The sequence below is a fragment of the Kogia breviceps genome, chromosome X, assembly GCF_026419965.1.
Source record: "Kogia breviceps isolate mKogBre1 chromosome X, mKogBre1 haplotype 1, whole genome shotgun sequence".
Lineage (NCBI taxonomy): Eukaryota > Metazoa > Chordata > Mammalia > Artiodactyla > Physeteridae > Kogia > Kogia breviceps.
This window is the reverse complement of record NC_081330.1, coordinates 38,731,760-38,749,988: the sequence shown is the minus strand read 5'-3', so window position 1 is coordinate 38,749,988 and position 18,229 is coordinate 38,731,760. Positions and strand designations below refer to the sequence as shown.

Below are 18,229 nucleotides of genomic sequence, written 5' to 3'. Positions count from 1 at the left end.
TAAGATTAGATCAAAACCATAATATCATTAGTTTTTTTGAAAGAAATGAATGGGGTTGGCCACCAGCAGGATCCTAGGATCAAATTTCTATATATTATGAATAATAACTATAAAGTACTTTTTGCCAGTAGTGCTGAGGATAGATAACATTTATTTATATTAATTGAATGATATTTTAATTGAATGATATTGAGTAACAGTAGTAAGAGTTGCTATGGCCTATTTTGTTACCTTTGCTCCCAAGATAGGCACATGCCAAAACCTTATTCACTGTTGAACATTTGAAATTGGAGTCTGAATTTCCTCTTCTGCTTAATTATTATCTATTCCTAATCTGTCCCTTCTCCCAAAATACTCTAGATAGCAGAGTGAGAATGTGAAAAACTTGAGCCATATCATGTTGTTAATGATTTTTAAGTGGGAAGTTCAAGGATTCCCTGGAGAATTGAGTGACTGCTACAATGATCCTATCAAGATAAATGTCGTTAAAGTTCTGCTGGACCCAGGAACATGTGTTTAAGCAACAAGAGCCCAGATTAGCTCTTCCTTACCATTAAATTGTTAATTATAAAGTGGTGTTAATACACTAGAATTGTAAAAATGACAGCTTGTTTTTTTTTTTTTTTTTGCTTTTCAACCCTGAAAATTTATCAGATACAAAGCATTAAAATTTATGTATTTGCATAGCACAGGGAGATCAGCTCGATGCTTTGTGACAACCTAGAGGGGTGGGATAGGGAGGGTGGGAGGGAGATGAAAGAGGGAGATGCAAGAGGGAGATATGGGGATATATGTATACATACATATAGCTGATTCACTTCGTTGTAAAGCAGAAACTAACACACCATTGTAAAGCAATTATACTCCAATAAAGACATTTTAAAAGTTTATGAATAAATCCTTGAAACCAAGTGCAGATTTGGAGAGATAAAAATCCTGAAATGACAGCTGTTCTGTGATCAGAGTTTAGGCCATAAAGGTTTGTTGTCCAATTAATGATCAGTTTTCCTCATCAGACATTTTTAGCATGTTAAAGATTTTTATTTTCTTTTTGGTGGGAATGGGTGCTATGATTTTTTGAAAAACAATGAAATTAATAGCTGTTTGAAAATTCCATAAGAATAGCAGGAGAGATGTAGTCATATTGCTTTGCCAGAATTGATTTTAGAAGCTTAGTACAGCCCTGCTTCCTTCAGGCAAAAGCTGCAACCCAATGGTCTGATTCCCACTTCAGGGTTATTTTTGCCACATGATACTTCTTCCCTCCTTTAAACTCTAGTCTGTTTCTGGTTACCAATTTTTAAATAAAGAGCACTACCAAGTTCAGAAATATCAAAACAAATACAGTTTGTTATATTACCAATTACTGGACATTGAAGGAAAGTAAGTTGTCTTTTTTATATAGGAACCTATTCTAACCCAGTATCAGTTCGGAATGTGATTTGGAAATCCTTTTTTTCTACTACTGGCTATGAAAATGGATATGTACAATTCATTTCGCTGGCTTAGTTCATATTCCTAGTGGTGAATGGCTAATATATAGGAGACATTTGCAAGTGCCTAGAGGGCAGGGACTATATTTTACTCCTTTCTGTAGCCCCAAGGCCTAGCACAGTGTCTGGCATGTGTATAGATACTTACAAAATACTTAATGAGTTTAGAGGTACTGTCTTCTGTATAACTGATCCACAAGAAGATTAATTGGACAGCCTTGATCTTATTAGCACCATGGTTTTTTGGTGTTTTTTTTTTTTTTTTTGCGGTATGCGGGCCTCTCACTGTTGTGGCCTCTCCCTTTGCGGAGCACAGGCTCCGGACGCGCAGGCGCAGCGGCCATGGCTCACGGGCCCTACCGCTCCGCGGCATGTGGGATCCTCCCAGACCCGGGCACGAACCCGTGTTCCCTGCATCGTCAGGCGGACTCTCAACCACTGCGCCACCAGGGAAGCCCTAGCACCATGTTTTAATCAGCTGAGCTGTACAACCCATATTTGGCTTCTTAAGCCTGGTACTTTCCAAATGAGATAGTTGTAGCAATATTTTGGATGGAAAAGTGAAAAGCTTGACATCTTGTATAAGAGTCTATGTATTAGTACATCAACATTGGTTTTAAAGATCAACTATAAGGGGCTTCCCTGGTGGCTCAGTGGTTAAGAATCTGCCTGCCAATGCAGGGGACACGGGTTCGAGCCCTGGTCCAGGAAGATCCCACATGCCACGGAGCAACTAAGTGCCACGACCACTGAGCCTGTGCCCTAGAGCCCACAAGCCACAACTACTGAGCCTGCACACTGAGCCTGCACTCTAGAGCCCGCGAGGCACAACTACTGAAGCCCATGTACCTAGAGCCCATGCTCTGCAACAAGAGAAGCCAGCACAGTGAGAAGCCCGTGCATCACAACGAAGAGTAGCCCCCACTTGCCGCAACTAGAGAAAGCCCACGCGCAGCAACGAAGACCCAACTCAGCCAAAAATAAATATATTTATTAAAAAACCCAAGAAAATGACAAACTGCTTTTTAAAAAAAGATCAACTGTAAGAATGGTTTAAGGAAATAGCAACAATTTTAAAGATTGTTAAAACTATTTCCGTTTAATACATTATTGTACTACTGTGAGAGAATAAACTGATATGCAAAATTCTGCAGCATAAAGAACATAGGTTCAATGATACAGGTTAGGTTTCTGTTAACTGAGCTTGTTTTCTTGAGTGTCTGAACTCCTGTCTTCAAAGATTAGTTCTTATAATCACTGAAGAAGTGCTTTGAGTTTCTCCAGGAAGGGAATAGCAGTACTTCATCCTTCCAAATAGGCAAAAGATTGTATTTTAATCATCCCTTTGAAAAAATGTCATTCTTCACATTTTCTAAATCTTATTTAAGATGAGAAAAACTTCTGGGCTTTGTGTGCATTTTCAAAGTTCCCTTCAAGTTTCTATTCCTCAACACACCAGAAATCAGAGAAATTAAACATTCAGAATAAGTTCTGAATATGACCACATCTGTGTTTCTTACAATAAATGGCTAACTTTTTTATACAGAATATGTTTTGTGATGCTTTGAAAAGATCACTTTCAAAGTCATTAATTTTAATTTGAGAGGTTTGGAATTAGCTGAAGCATAACAGCCCCTTGAATCTCCAGTATTTTAAGGACAGGAAGAAAGCTTAAGGGAGAAAAAGGCTTGGCATGCCTGCTGTAGCAAAACACACACACACACACACACACACACTCACTCACTCACTCACTCACTCACACGCCCTAGTCAGAAAAAGATTTTTTTTTTCCGTTCCACAAAAAGAAGTCTGATTGTTCTTTTAAGTTTTAGGGTACATATTTTGTGTGTGTGTGTGTGGTTTTTTTTTTTTTTTTGCGGTACGCGGGCCTCTCACTGCTGTGGCCTCCCCCATCGTGGAGCACAGGCTCCGGACACGCAGGCTCAGCGGCCATGGCTCATGGGCCCAGCCGCTCCGTGGCATGTGGGATCTTCCCAGACCGGGGCACAAACCCGTGTCCCCTGCATCGGCAGGCAGACTCTCAACCACTGCGCCACCAGGGAAGCCCTGTGTTTTTAACAATAGCAAATAGAAAAACAAATTTTACTTAGGACTGTACATGAAATTTGGCTTTTTAAAGTAGGTATGAATAAATGAAAAGAATAAGCAAAGTAATTTCGTTATAAGTTTTGAATTGTATACTACGTGTATTTAAGTTTTGACTCTGTAATGTCCAGTGGTGCACTGGAGTCATCTGACTCAGCCAGTTGTACCCATATTTTCCCAACTCTACATTCATATGGCCATGGGAGTAGTATTTATACCATGGAAATTGGCACACACTACAAATCAAGGCTTCTTCCACCTCCCCCAAGAGCCAGTTGTTAAACATTTACCACTCCCCATCCCGAATGTACCTATTTAATTTTCATTTTCTACAGTCAAATAATAGCTTTAGGTTTCATTGAAGATAGAGAACTGATGTAGAATGATGCGAAGAGCAGAGGCACTGAAACCAAACTGCCTGGGTTCAGATACCAGTTCTGCATGTATTAGCCTGTGTTTTCTTAGGCAAGTTAGTCAGTCTTATCTCTAACGGGATAATAGCAGTGCCTACCTTATAGGGTTGATGTAAGGATTAAATATGTTAATACAGGTAAAGCACTTAGAATAGGGTCTAGTTTACAGATGAATCTTATCTGGCAATTTCAGTTATCCAGAATTTAGCCAGGGTTCAGGAAGTAAACAAAAATGTCACTGAGCAACCAATCTAAATATCAAAGGGTGGTACTTGCACCAAAGCCCTCAAGCTGTCTCTGGGAGCCTGTTTTATTCTTTGTTTAGATCCAAGCTTGATTGACTTTTCAGAGCTGACAGTAGATTAGATGTATAAAATTAGAAAGAGGGGAGAGATGCTGCTAGAAGCAACAACTGACAACCTCTCTCCCCCAAAGAAAATTACCCAAAGTGAGAACTCAAAAATGAGTCAGAGGGGCTTCCCTGGTGGTGCAGTGGTTGAGAATCCGCCTGCCAATGCAGGGGACACGGGTTCGAGCCCTGGTCCAGAAAGATCCCACATGCCACAGAGCAACTAAGCCCCTGTGCCACAACTACTAAGCCTGAGGTCTAGAGCCCGCGTGCCACAACTACTGAAGCTCACGCGCCTAGAGCCCGTTCTCTGCAACAAGAGAACCCCGCGTGCCTCAGCAAAGAGTAGCCCCTGCTTGCTGCAACTAGAGAAAGCCCGCACACAGCAACGAAGACCCAACACAGCCAATAAATGAATAAATTAAATAAATAATTTTTTTTAAAAAGAGACTGGATGATACCTAAGGTCCATTCCAGCTCTCCAAGTCTGTGACTTTGGGAAAAATCATAACAGTTTGGGGACAAATAACCTAACTACTGTATTAAATAATGGCTTACAAAGATGATCCACTATCAATAGTAAATCCTAATCAGTATATCCTAATTAGGAAAATAGGGCTGTATGGATGACTTTAAAATGTCCTTTCAAAATTGTTGAAATTAAGTATTTGTATAAAACTTTTTGTTACTTGGGAATTTAAATATGGAATACCTAATTCTCTGACAATACCACATAAATGAAGGCATTACTGTAGTTAATTAAAAGACAGTCTCTGCCCTTAAAATGTTCTTTAGAGAGGGGGTAACAGAGGAGCAAAGAGGGAACATTTACATTCTCACTTGGAACTCGGGAAAATAACACAGGAGGCAGCATTTGAGCTGGGCCTTGAGTAACACAGACAGGCAGAGAAGGAAGGGGGAGTGTCAGAGCAGATGTAGAGCATTTTAGGCTGAGAGAACAGAATGAGCAAAAGGAAAATTATGAAGAGTGAATGACACTAGCAGATCCCATGTGGCTGGATCTTATGAGATGGGGGTGTAATGGAGGTACATCAAACTGGAAAAGTTGGCTTGGGACCAGATCATGTAAGGTTTTAAATGCTAGGCCAAGAAGTCAGAAATTTAATGAGTAATAAGGAGCCACTAAAGACTTTTGAGTAGGGAAGAGGCATGATCCAACTAAGTGATGACAAATGTCAACCAGGAAGGCTGATGAAACTTTAAGGGAAGGGGGAAAATTGGAGTTAGAGTGACCAGTTAGGAGGTTACTGAAGTAGCTCAGGCAAGGAAATTATGAGGGCCTACATTATAGGGCAGCAGGAATGGAACAGAGGATCTGAAAATGGGAGATGCCAAGGAAGTATTATCTACATGACTGACTAGGTTAGCAGCGAGTATTCAAATGTGACTCTGAGGTTACTAAACCCTGTGACCAGAGGGTTGTGATGCCATTAAGTGTGATCGGGAACAGTGCAGGGGGAGCAGTTTTTAATTAGTTGCAAGGGTGTAAGGAGGAGGAGATATATAATAATGCTTAAAATAGGTCTTTTATGTGATTAGAAAGCTAATTCAATAGATAGTTGGACTACATATAGCATATATGAATATGAATTGGGGCAATTGAGGCACAGCATTGTTCCTTATGTGTAGACAATGTATATTTCTTGACTATCCTTGTTTTTGAATCTGCATTTGACCACAATGGCCAGTATGTTCCTGAGCATCCAGCCCTGCCACCCACCTCATATCTTCTAAAAGAATGAAAACTTACTTCTGTTAGTCAAAAAGATTTAGAAGGACACATCTGTGATTTAAAAAGAAATCTTTAAAATTATCATATATTCCCAAACCTCATTTTTAGAATGATCTATGCTTTCAAAGATTATTCAGGTTACAATATCAGAAATGAACGCTAGGTTATATAATTAATCAAAATTTTATAACCAGAAATTTCCCTGATAGATGGCTTGTAGAGAAAAACCAAATAGTGACAAAAGAGAATTGAAATCATTTCTGTGCTCTTAGTGCCAAAGATAGAAATGTAAAGCCCCCAAATAAAGAGAAAAATTAGCCTCTCTCTTGCAAAATAGCCAGTTCTTTAGGACTATTTGCATTATATACTGATAGAGGAAAGAGATGCAAAGAAAACATTTCAGCCTCCTTCACTTCCCATTGCTTCTGAGATTTTCCTCATGTAAAATGGGAAGAGAGTGAGTTGTCAATGTTACCAAACTGAGTAATGGCAAATGAGTCAGCAAAGTTATATAAAAGGGTTTAACTAAATGACTGTCATATGTAAAAATAATGTCTTTTGGAACTTTAAGGATCTTTAATAATACCCTATGAATGTATTTTTTGAATTAGTAACTTCAAGTGAGAAGAGGATCTTGATCTTTCGTAGACTTTGGCCACTGGGGGCCATAAATTTAAGGGATTACTTGCATAATAATTCTGAAATATACATTGCCATTTAAGGTTTGTACTCTTGATTTGATCCATTGAAAGTGTGAATGCTATTAACATTTGAAGAATTCTATTCTCTTCCTAAAGATTATTGGTCTCAGGTCATTTAAACTAGAAGGAATATAAACCGTGATAAGCGTTGGAATGGTGAGAGTAATCTAACATTCACACACTACTGGGAAAGATAATGTCTGTTCTTTATTTTTATCACAAGATTTATAGAGTCGGTAAAGTGGGAGATGTTATAGAGATTTGGCCTTTAGACTAAGACTTATAGTCAATTAGACTAAGTAATAAGTTTAGTCTGATTTCAGACTTGACTTTATTTGGGGTTGAATAGAAGCACATTTCTATCAATTTTACATGTTATATTCATTGCTAACCTGATTAGACCCATGCAAAACCTTAGAGCATCTTGGACAAATTTTATATTGCTCTTGAGGATATAGAAAAATGGCACATGGACATATATATAGGTTGTCCATTTGGGCTTGTAATCATTGTTTGTCTCAAATTACTAATCCTGATATGTAGATCCTTATACATCTTAGTAGCGAGCTCATGAGATAGTCTATCACTTTATAAATTGGGAAACATATAGTTAAATAGTTTTGTCTTTCTCAAGTCTCAGATTCTCTAGGAGAATTCCCTACCATCCAGGTGACTACTTGTCTTTAAGAAAGCCTTCATGTAAGAGGCAAATTGGGTCCCAAACCCAATATTTTTGAATTATAGGTGGCAAACCTGAGGGGAGGGGAGGTATTTGTTATATATATCATAACTTCCTTACTAAACTATGAGTTCCTTAAGATCAGTAACCAAGTCTCAGCATGTTTATATTCCCTATAACCTACATATGCGCCCAATAAATGTTAATTGAATGAATGTCCTTCGTCTCATTGAGTGTCATTTAAAATCATTTTAGCAATTGGATTTTTATACTAAGAATGCTTTACCAAACTAAAACTGAATTTCTTTTGTTTTACAGGTGCAGGAGACATTGTTGCAATCATGATTGGCAATCTGAAAGGCACAAAAATTCTACAATCTATTCAAAGAGGCATACAAGTAACAATGGTCATTGAAGTAGGGAAAAAACATGGCCCTTGGGTGAATCACTATTCAATTTTCTTCGTTTCTGTGTCCTTTTTTATTATTACGGCAGCAACTGTGGGCTATTTTATCTTTTATTCTGCTCGAAGATTACGGAATGCGAGAGCTCAAAGCAGGAAGCAGGTTTGTAATGGCCCTTCCTTCCAATTTAAAAATATTTTACTGTTTTAATTGTAGATTCAGTGTCATGCATTTTAATATTCTTCAGTTGCTGGATAATGATCCATGCATATGTTTTGTGAAAACTGGTAGTTTTTAAAAGTATGTCATCTTCTATCCTCTGAAATCTCTTATTTTCTGAAATTTGTCTATGGCCTTAATCTTGCCTGGTTGTCTTCTAATAACTCATTAGGGAGCACAGCCAGCATTTAAGTATATATGGGTGTAAATACATATGTTCCTTTACACATTTTTTCTAAATTACAAAAGCATTTCATACGCAATATAGAAAATTTAGAAACTAGAAAGTACAAGGGAAAAAACCTTTACCCAAAACTCCATATAACAACAAGACTGTAGTCACCACCCAAAGGTAACCACTGTTATTTTACATGTAAGTGTGTGCCTGTATGTGTGTGCATTTGCATTTGAGGGCAGGGCTGGGAAGAGGGACTAGGCTGAATGTCATGAGTAGGCAAGTTTAAGATCTAATTGTGCATCATATAGTACTAAGCTCCAAACAGAGTCACATATTCATAATTTCTCCCATATTTTAACAACTGATGTATAAACAGGTACAAAGTACAGAAATAATAGAACAAAAATACCAAAGCATCATTGAACAGGGAAGAACCTCTGGTTATATGGCATTGATCCTACCACCTTTAAAGTGCCGCTCGTCCCTCATATATCCTCACTTCTCTTTCTTACCCAGCTTGACTTCCATGGCCACTCCCATGCATACATCTTCAGTTTCCTTGGCCCTTCTCTCTCCTTGTTAACTTGCTGTCAAAACCCAACCCTGATTAAATCCTACTTCCCAACTACTCTATGCCAGTTCTTTGCTTAGCTGAAGTAGGAGAAAAACATTAGCATCTATACAGGCTAATCTCATTTTAAATTTATGATCACAAACTCAGAGGGAGTTTGCTTACTGCTGCCCAACAATCATGCCATGTTTTCTTAGCCATTTCCTCTCATTTCCTAGGTTACTAATCATACATATTCCTTTCTCCTTAAGCCTCCAACACATCCTCCAACTTTACTCTCAACTTGTACTTTGGATCTTATTCCACTGAGAAAATTGAAGTAATCAAGAGTACTTCCACAAGCTTCCACCACATGTACCCATCTATCTGAATCTGTGTCTATACCCAATATCCTCTGCCTTGTCTTCTGTTACTGTAGACACCCAAACATGCTATTAATTGCTTCCGTTTTCAGAAGAACTTCTCTTGACCCCAGGCCAGAAACCTTGGAGTAAATTCTTTATTCTCTTTCTCTCACTTTCCATGTAACCTCCATCAGCAAGTCCTGTTGTTTTCTACCTTCATTATATATCCAGAATCCTATTACTTTTCACCACTCGCATTGCTTCCACCCTGGACCATGCCACCGTCATTTCTTAACCTCCTCTCCCTCTCGAGAATTCTGAACACAACAGCAGAGTGGTGTGCCACTTCTCCAGAATGATTAGTAGGTATTTAAGGCTTTCAGCTGATCATATAGTGGGGGCCAGATTGTATTTTATATGTACTGAGAAGTTCCTCCAAAGGCCGTGAAATTCTGGCCACTTCATGCACTCTTTCTCGAATAATCAAAGATGAACCCAATTTATTTGAGAGTAGAGAAGCAGTGAGGATTTCTATATGGCAAGAAGGTTAATTAAATTTGGGAACAGATGAAAAATTGAAATCTTATTATAAAACGTTTGTAAAGATTTAGACACCAGCATGTGGTAATGAGTGATGATTATCTCGATGTTTAAAGTTAATTGACTTCTGTACTTCTCCTTAGAGAAGCAGCTTATCACATTGGTGGCAGGTTCAGCCCGTTACTAGCTGTGGTCAAAAGGATGTTTAAAATTCCTGTGCCAGGCCATTCAATAGTTTCACACTGTGTTAATATTTGGCATTTGTATATTGTGCTGATTTTATCTCTGAAGTTGGAAAGAAATTGGTATCCAGTATGACGAACTATTCAAAGGTTATAGTTACAATAACAAGAGTGTTTGGTTCAAAGTTTATAGTTACAGTGACAAGAGTGTTTGGTTTGTGCATATTCATGGTGGGGTATGTATTCCTCTACTCCAAGTGCTATATTAAATCTATTAATGTGGCATTAAACCCCATAAGCAAGTAATACAGTTTATAAAGAACTGTCTGGCGTTGCAAAAGCTCCATTGGATATTTGACTCCGGTCTCATCACTCAAGTAATTTTCATAGTTTATAATATACCTTAAGAAAATCAACTTCTGTACAAATGATTAAGAATAGCATTAAAACTTCTCACCTCACCAGCACTGAACCAATATGGCAGTGTAGAAGGACGTGCTCTCACTCCCTCTTGTGAGAACACCAGAATCACAACTAGCTGCTGGACAATCATCGACAGGAAGACACTGGAACTCACCAAAAAAGATAACCCCACATCCAAAGACAAAGGGGAAGCCACAACGAGACGGTAGGAGGGGCACAGTCACAGTAAAATCAAATCCCGTAACTGCTGGGTGCATGACTCACAGACTGGAGAACACTTTTACCACAGAAGTCCACCCACTGGAGTGAAGGTTCTGAGCCCCTCGTCGGGCGTCCCAACCTGGTGGTCCAGCAACGGGAGGAGGAATTCCTAGAGAATCAGACTTTGAAGGCTAGTGGGATTTGACTGCAGAACTTAGACAGGACTGGGGGAAACAGAGACTCCACTCTTGGAGGGCACATACAAAGTAGTGTGCGCATCAGGACCCAGGGGAAGGAGCAGTGACCCCAGGGGAGACTGAACCAGACGGATCTGCTAGTGTTGGAGGGTCTCCTGCAGAGGCGGGCAGTGGCTGTGGCTCACCATGGGGACAAGGACACTGGAGGCAGAAGTTCTGGGAGGTACTCCTTGGCATGAGCCCTCCCAGAGTCCACCATTAGCCCCACCAAAGAGCCAGGTAGGCTCCAGTGCTGGGTCGCCTCAGGGCAAACAACCAACAGGGAGGGAACCCAGCCCCACCCATCAGCAGTCAAGCAGATTAAAGTTTTACTGAGCTCTGCCCACCAGAGCAACAGTAAGCTCTACCCAACACCAGTCCCTCCCATCAGGAAAATTGCACAATCCTCTTAGATAGCCTCATACACCAGAGGGCAGACAGCAGAAGCAAGAAGTACTACAATCCTGCAGCCTGTGGAACAAAAACCACATTCACAGACAGATAGACAAGATGAAAAGGCAGAGGGCTGTGTACCAGATAAAGGAACAAGATAAAACCCCAGAAAAACAACTAAATGAAGTGGACATAGGCAAGCTTCCAGAAAAATAATTCAGAATAATGATAGTGAAGATGATCCAGGACCTCAGAAAAAGGATGGAGACAAAGATTGAGAATATGCAAGAAATGTTTAACAAAGACCTAGAAGAATTAAAGAACAAAAAAACCCAGAGATGAACAATACAATAACTGAAATGAAAACTACACTGGAACGAATCAACAGCAGAATAACTGAGGGAGAAGAATGGAAAAGTGACCTGGAAGACAGAATGGTGGAATTCACTGCCATGGAACAGAAAAAGAAAAAAGAATGAAAAGAAATGAAGACAGCCTAAGAGACCTCTGGGACAACATTAAATGCAACAACATTCGCATTATAGGGGTCCCAGAAGGAGAAGAGAGAAAGGACCAGAGAAAATATTTGAAGAGATTATAGTCAAAAACGTCCCTAACATGGGAAAGGTAATAGCCACCCAAATCCAGGAAGCACAGCGAGTCCCATGCAGGATAAACCCAAGGAGAAACATGACAAAACACATAGTAATCAAATTGGTAAAAATTAAAGACAAAGAAAAATTACTGAAAGCAACAAGGGAAAAATGACAAATAACATACAAGGGAACTCTCATAAGGTTAAGAGCTGATTTCTCAGCAGAAACTCCACAAGCCAGAAGGGAGGGGCATGATATACTTAAAGTGATGAAAGGGAAGAACCTACAACCAAGATTACTCTATCCGGCAAGGATGTCATTCAGATTCGATGGAGAAATCAAAAGCTTTATACACATGCAAAAGCTAAGAGAATTCAGCACCATCAAGCCAGCTCTACAACAAACGCTAAAGGAACTTCTCTAAGTGTGAAACACAAGGGAAGAAAAGGACCTACAAAAACAAACCCAAAACAATTAAGAAAATGGTCATAGGAACATACATATCTATAATTACCTTGAATGTGAATGGATTAAATGCTCCAACCAAAAGACACAGGCTTGCTGAATGGATACAAAAACAAGACCCATATATATGCTGTCTACAAGAGACCCACCTCAGACCTAGGGACACATACAGACTGTAAGTGAGGGCATGGAAAAAGACATTCCATGCAAATGGAAATCAGAAGAAAGCTGGAGTAGCAATACTCATATCAGATAAAATAAACTTTAAAATAAAGAATGTTACAAGAGACAAGGAAGGACACTACATAGTGATCAAGGGGTCAATCCAAGAAGAAGATATAACAATTTTAAATATATATGCACCCAACATAGGAGCACCTTAATACATAAGGCAACTGCTAACAGCTATAAAACAGGAAATCAACAGTAACACAGTAAAAGTGGGGGACTTTAACACCTCACTTACACCAATGGACAGATGATCCAAAATGAAAATAAATAAGGAAACAGAAGCTTTAAATGACACAATAGACCAGATAGATTTAATTGATATTTATAGGACATACCATCCAAAAACAGCAGATTACACTTTCTTCTCAAGTGCACATGGAACATTCTCCAGGATAGATCACATCTTGGGTCACAAATCAAGCCTCAGGAAATTTAAGAAAATTGATATCATATCAAGCATCTTTTCTGACCACAACACTATGAGATTAGAAATGAATTACAGGGAAAAAAACGTAAAAAACACAAACTCATGGAGGCTAAACAATACGTTACTAAATAACCAAGCGATCACTGAAGAAATCAAAGAGGAACTCAGAAAATACCTAGAGACAAATGACAATGAAAAATACGATGATCCAAAGCCAATGGGATGTAGCAAAAGCAGTTCTAAGAGGGAGGTTTATAGATATACAAGCCTACCTCAAGAAACAAGAAAAATCTCAAATAAACAATCTAACCTTACACCTAAAGGAACTAGAGAAAGGAGAACAAACAAAACCCAAAGTTAGCAGAAGGGAAAAAATCATAAAGATCAGAGCAGAAATAAAAACAAAGAAAACAATAGCAAAGATCAATAAAACTAAAAGTGTTTCTTTGAGAAGATAAATAAATTTGATAAACCATTAGCCAGACTCATCAAGAAAAAGAGGGAGAGGACTGAATTCAATAAAATTAGAAATGAAAAAGGAGAAGTTACAATGGACACTGCAGAAATACAAGGCATCCTAAGAGACTACTACAAGCAACTGTATGCCAATAAAATGGACAACCTGGAAGAAATGGACAAATTCTTAGAAAGGTATAACCTTCCAAGACTGAACCAGGAAGAAATAGAAAATATGAACAGACCAATCACAAGTAATGTAATTGAAACTGTGATTAAAAATCTTCCAACAAACAAAAGTCCAGGAACAGATGGCTTCACAGGTGAATTCTATCAAACCTTTAGAGAAGAGGTAACACCAATCCTTCTCAAACTCTTCCAAAAAACTGCAGAGGAAGGAACACTCCCAAAGTCCTTCTATGAGGCCACCATCACCGTGATACCAAAACCAGACAAAGATACTACAAAACAAGAAAATTACAGACCAATATTACTGATGAATATAGATGCAAAAATATTCAACAAAATACTAGCAAAAAGAATCCAACAACACATTGAAAGGGTCATACACCATGATCAAGTGAGATTTATCCCAGGGATGCAAGGATTCTTCAATATACGCAAATCAATCAATGTGATGCACCATATTAACAAATGGAAGACGAAAAACCATATGATCATCTCAATAGATCTAGAAAAAGCTTTTGACAAAATTCAATACCCATTTATGATAAAAACTCTCCAGAAAGTGGGCATAGAGGGAACCTACTTCAACATAATAAAGGCCATATACAACAAATCCATAGCAAACATCATTCTCAGTGGTGAAAAACTGAAAGCATTTCCTCTAAAATCAGGAACAAGACAAGGATGTCCACTCTCACCACTATTATTCAACATACTTTTGGAAGTCCTAGCCATGGCAATCAGAGAAGAAAAGGAAATAAAAGGAATACAAATTGGAAAAGAAGAAGCAAAACTGTCATCATTTGCAGATGACATGATACTATACATAGAAAATCCTAAAGATGCCACCAGAAAACTACTAGGGCTAATCAATGAATTTGGTAAAGTTGCCGGATACAAAATTAATGCACAGAAATCTCTTGCATCCTATACACTAATGATGAAAAATCTGAAAGAGAAATTAAGGAAACACTCCCATTTACCATTGCAACAAAAAGAATAAAATACCTAGGAATAAACCTACCTAGTAAGACAAAAGACCTGTATGCAGAAAACTATAAGACACTGATGAAAGAAATTAAAGATGATGCCAACAGACGGAGAGATATACCATGTTCTTTGATTGGAAGAATCAATATTGTGAAAATGATTATACTACCCAGAGCAATCTACAGAGTCAATGCAATCCCTGTCAAATTACAAATGGCAATTTTTACGGAACTAGAACAAAATATCTTAAAATTTGTATGGAGACACAAAAGACCCCGAATAGCCAAAGCAGTCTTGAGGGAAAAAAACGGAGCTGGAGGAATCAGACTCCCTGACTTCAGACTATACTACAAAGCTACAGTAATCAAGACAATATGGTACTGGCACAAAAACAGAAACATAGATCAATGGAAGAAGATAGAAAGCCCAGAGGTAAACCCACTCACCTATGGTCAACTAATCTATGAGAAAGGAGGCAAGGATGTACAATGGAGAAAAGACAACGTCTTCAATAAATGGTGCTGGGAAAACTGGACAGCTACATGTAGAAGAGTTATATTAGAACACTCCCTAACACCACAAAAATAAACTCAAAATGGATTAGAGACCTAAATGTAAGACCAGACACTATAAAACTCTTAGAGGAAAATGTAGGAAGAACACTGTTTGACATAAATCACAGCAAGATCTTTTTTGATCCACCTCCTAGAGTAATGGAAATAAAAGCAAAAATAACCAAATGGGACCTAATGAAACTTAAAAGCTTTTGCACAGCAAAGGAAGCCATAAACAAGATGAGAAGACAACCCTCAGAATGGAAGAAGCTATTTGCAAATGAATCAATGGACAAAGGATTAATCTCCAAAATATATAAACAGTTCCTGCATCTCAATATGAAAAAAACACAATCCAATCCCAAAATGGGCAGAAGACCTAAATAGACATTTCTCCAAAGAAGACATACAGATGGCCAAGAAGCACATGAAAAGCTGCTCAACATCACTAATTATTAGAGAAATGCAAATTAAAACTACAAAGAGGGGCTTCCCTGGTGGCGCAGTGGTTGAGAGTCTGCCTGCCGATGCAGGGGACACGGGTTTGTGCTCCGGTCCAGGAAGATCCCACATGCTGCGGAACGGCTGGGCCCATGAGCCATGGCTTCTGAGCCTGCATGTCTGGAGCCTGTGCTCCACAACAGGAGAGGCCATAACAGTGAGAGGTCCGCGTACCGCCAAAAAAAAAAAAAAAAAAAAAAACTACAAAGAGGTATCACCTCACACCAGTTAGAATGGGCATCATCAGAAAATCTACAAACAACAAATGCTGGAGAGGGTGTGGAGAAAAGGGAACACTCTTGCACTGTTGGTGGTAATTTAAGTTGATACAGCCACTCTGGAGAACAGTACAGAGGTTTCTTAAAAACCTAAAAATTGAATTACCATATGATCCAGCAATTCCACTGCTGGGCATATACCCAGAGAAAACCACAATTCAAAAAGACACATGCACCCCAATGTTCATTGCAGCACTATTTACAATAGCCAGGTCATGGAAGCAACCTAAATGTCCATCGACAGATGAATGGATAAAGAAGATGTGGTACATATATACAATGGAATATTACTCAGCCATAAAAAGGAATGAAATTGGGTCATTTGTAGACACGTGGATGGATCTAGAGACTGTCATACAGGGTGAAGTAAGTCAGAAAGAGAAAAACAAATATCATATATTAACGTGTATATGTGGAACTTAAAAAATGGTACAGATGAACTGGTTTGCAGGGCAGAAATTGAGACACAGATGTAGAGAAAAAAACATATGGACACTAAGAAGGGAAAGTGGCAGGCAGGTGGTGGTGGTGGTGTGATGAATTGGGTGATTGGGATTGACATGTAACATTGATGTGTATAAAATTGATGACTAATAAGAACCTGCTGTATAAAAAGTAAAATAAAATTTAAAAACTTCTCACCTTTTAGAGAAGGCTTTTGAGAGGGCATTTTTCACACCTTAATGGGTTATGTCTGTTTATCCTTTGGTGACTAAAGGATTAAATATATGACTGATAATCCCTTTTGCTTATATATACTTGAGAGTGCTGAAATGTCATTTACATGTTATTTAATTTTCCTGACTTCTTAATTTTAAAACATAAAGCTTGATGCATATGATGGTTATAACTATCACTAAATATTTAACTGCATTATCCCCATTTTACTGGTAAAAATAGTACTGAAACTGAGTAATGAAAATTTACCTTTGTTAAAATTCATTAGAATATTCAGGAATGTCTTCCATCTGAACCATTATGACACATAGTACATAATGTCAGGCAAACTGATAAATGTATAACCATAAATTTTGATGACCATAATGCCCAATTATAATGGACAGCATATAGTGGTCGTATGCCTGACATGCCATAGTATGATGTGTCAGAACACACATCATCCCTGTTTTTGTGGATGGAAATCTTTTAAACAAGAGGAGAAATATCAATGGGTTGTGAATGAAAATAACATATTAGGCATTATATGGTGGATTCATGTCTTCACTGGGAACAACCGTAACCTAAGACAATGAAGATTATGGAAAACCTTCTGGCATGCTCAAATTAAACTGAGTTTGGTAGTCACCATTATACACTTGACTCTGGCATGGGACACCCAGAATTTGGGGGATATGTTGCATGCACCTTAACCTTACTCAAGCAGTCAATACTCAGTGGAAACAAGGTATGTGTTGGATTAAACATTGGCCAGTGAAATAAAACAGGGCTCTAGGTGAAATAGAAGCTGGCCTTCGTATAATGGAACAAGCTGAATTTACTTTCAATGAAAACTGTCTTTCAGAAGAAAAGAATTTATTCTCTGAAATAGATTGGTGGGAATCATCTTCCAAGAGCAGAGAAAAGAATGGGAATCCACTTGGAAAGATGATAAAGACTTAGTAATATGGTCACACAGACCCAATACATAATGCTAGAGAATGTTAGCACTCAACACTTGGAAAGAGCATATACTCTGACACAACAGGGTCTGTTAACTATTTTACTCCAAATGGGGACCCAAGTAGTCATGGGGTAATGGCCTTCCATTTTTACTTATGGAAGTTCAGGAAGAGCATCTTTGAGACACATGCAGAGCCCCAAACTTATGGAAATTTTCTGGGTGAAATTGTAACTTACATTGCTGATCTCTGACTGACCTCTCCCAAAGGATGAACCAAAATAAGATGAGTTATAGGAATAGGAATAATACTGAATGATACCCGTGTATTCCCCATGGGAGGGAGACAGCCTTGCTGCACAACAGTCAATGGGAAAACTGTATAATAGTTTGAGTTGAGACAAATGATTGACTTTGTCCTCAGCTAACATGGAAACTAGAAATGACAGAATCATCACCACTGGTGGTAACCCTTGTCCATAATAATATCTGGTATGTGGGCAAAGAACAATTTCTTCTAGGAAGATTTAATAAATACTTCTGTGATACTTCCTGACTTCTTTTGTAACCAGATGAAACTGTATCATAACCATAGTGTGATATGGTGTAATACTGGTATTGTTGATAAGGTTCAACTGCCTTATATAAATACATCTTATGATAATGAAATGTATTGGGAAGCTGAACTAAAACCTCCCCAGGATGTGATACCAATGGGGAGTGACTGGCCTGAGGAAGAATT

The 18,229-nt window shown here is 38.5% G+C and overlaps 1 protein-coding gene across 2 annotated transcripts in view; it reads left to right on the top strand.

Moving 5' to 3' along the window:
* Positions 1 to 18,229, top strand: part of RNF128 (ring finger protein 128) — a 98,520-nt gene that overhangs the window by 57,562 nt on the left and 22,729 nt on the right. For both annotated transcript variants that reach the window (XM_059051365.2, XM_059051366.2), the window contains exon 2: positions 7,813 to 8,060. In XM_059051365.2, coding sequence (XP_058907348.1) covers positions 7,813 to 8,060 — 248 coding nt within the window. The remainder of the gene's footprint in view (positions 1 to 7,812; positions 8,061 to 18,229) is intronic.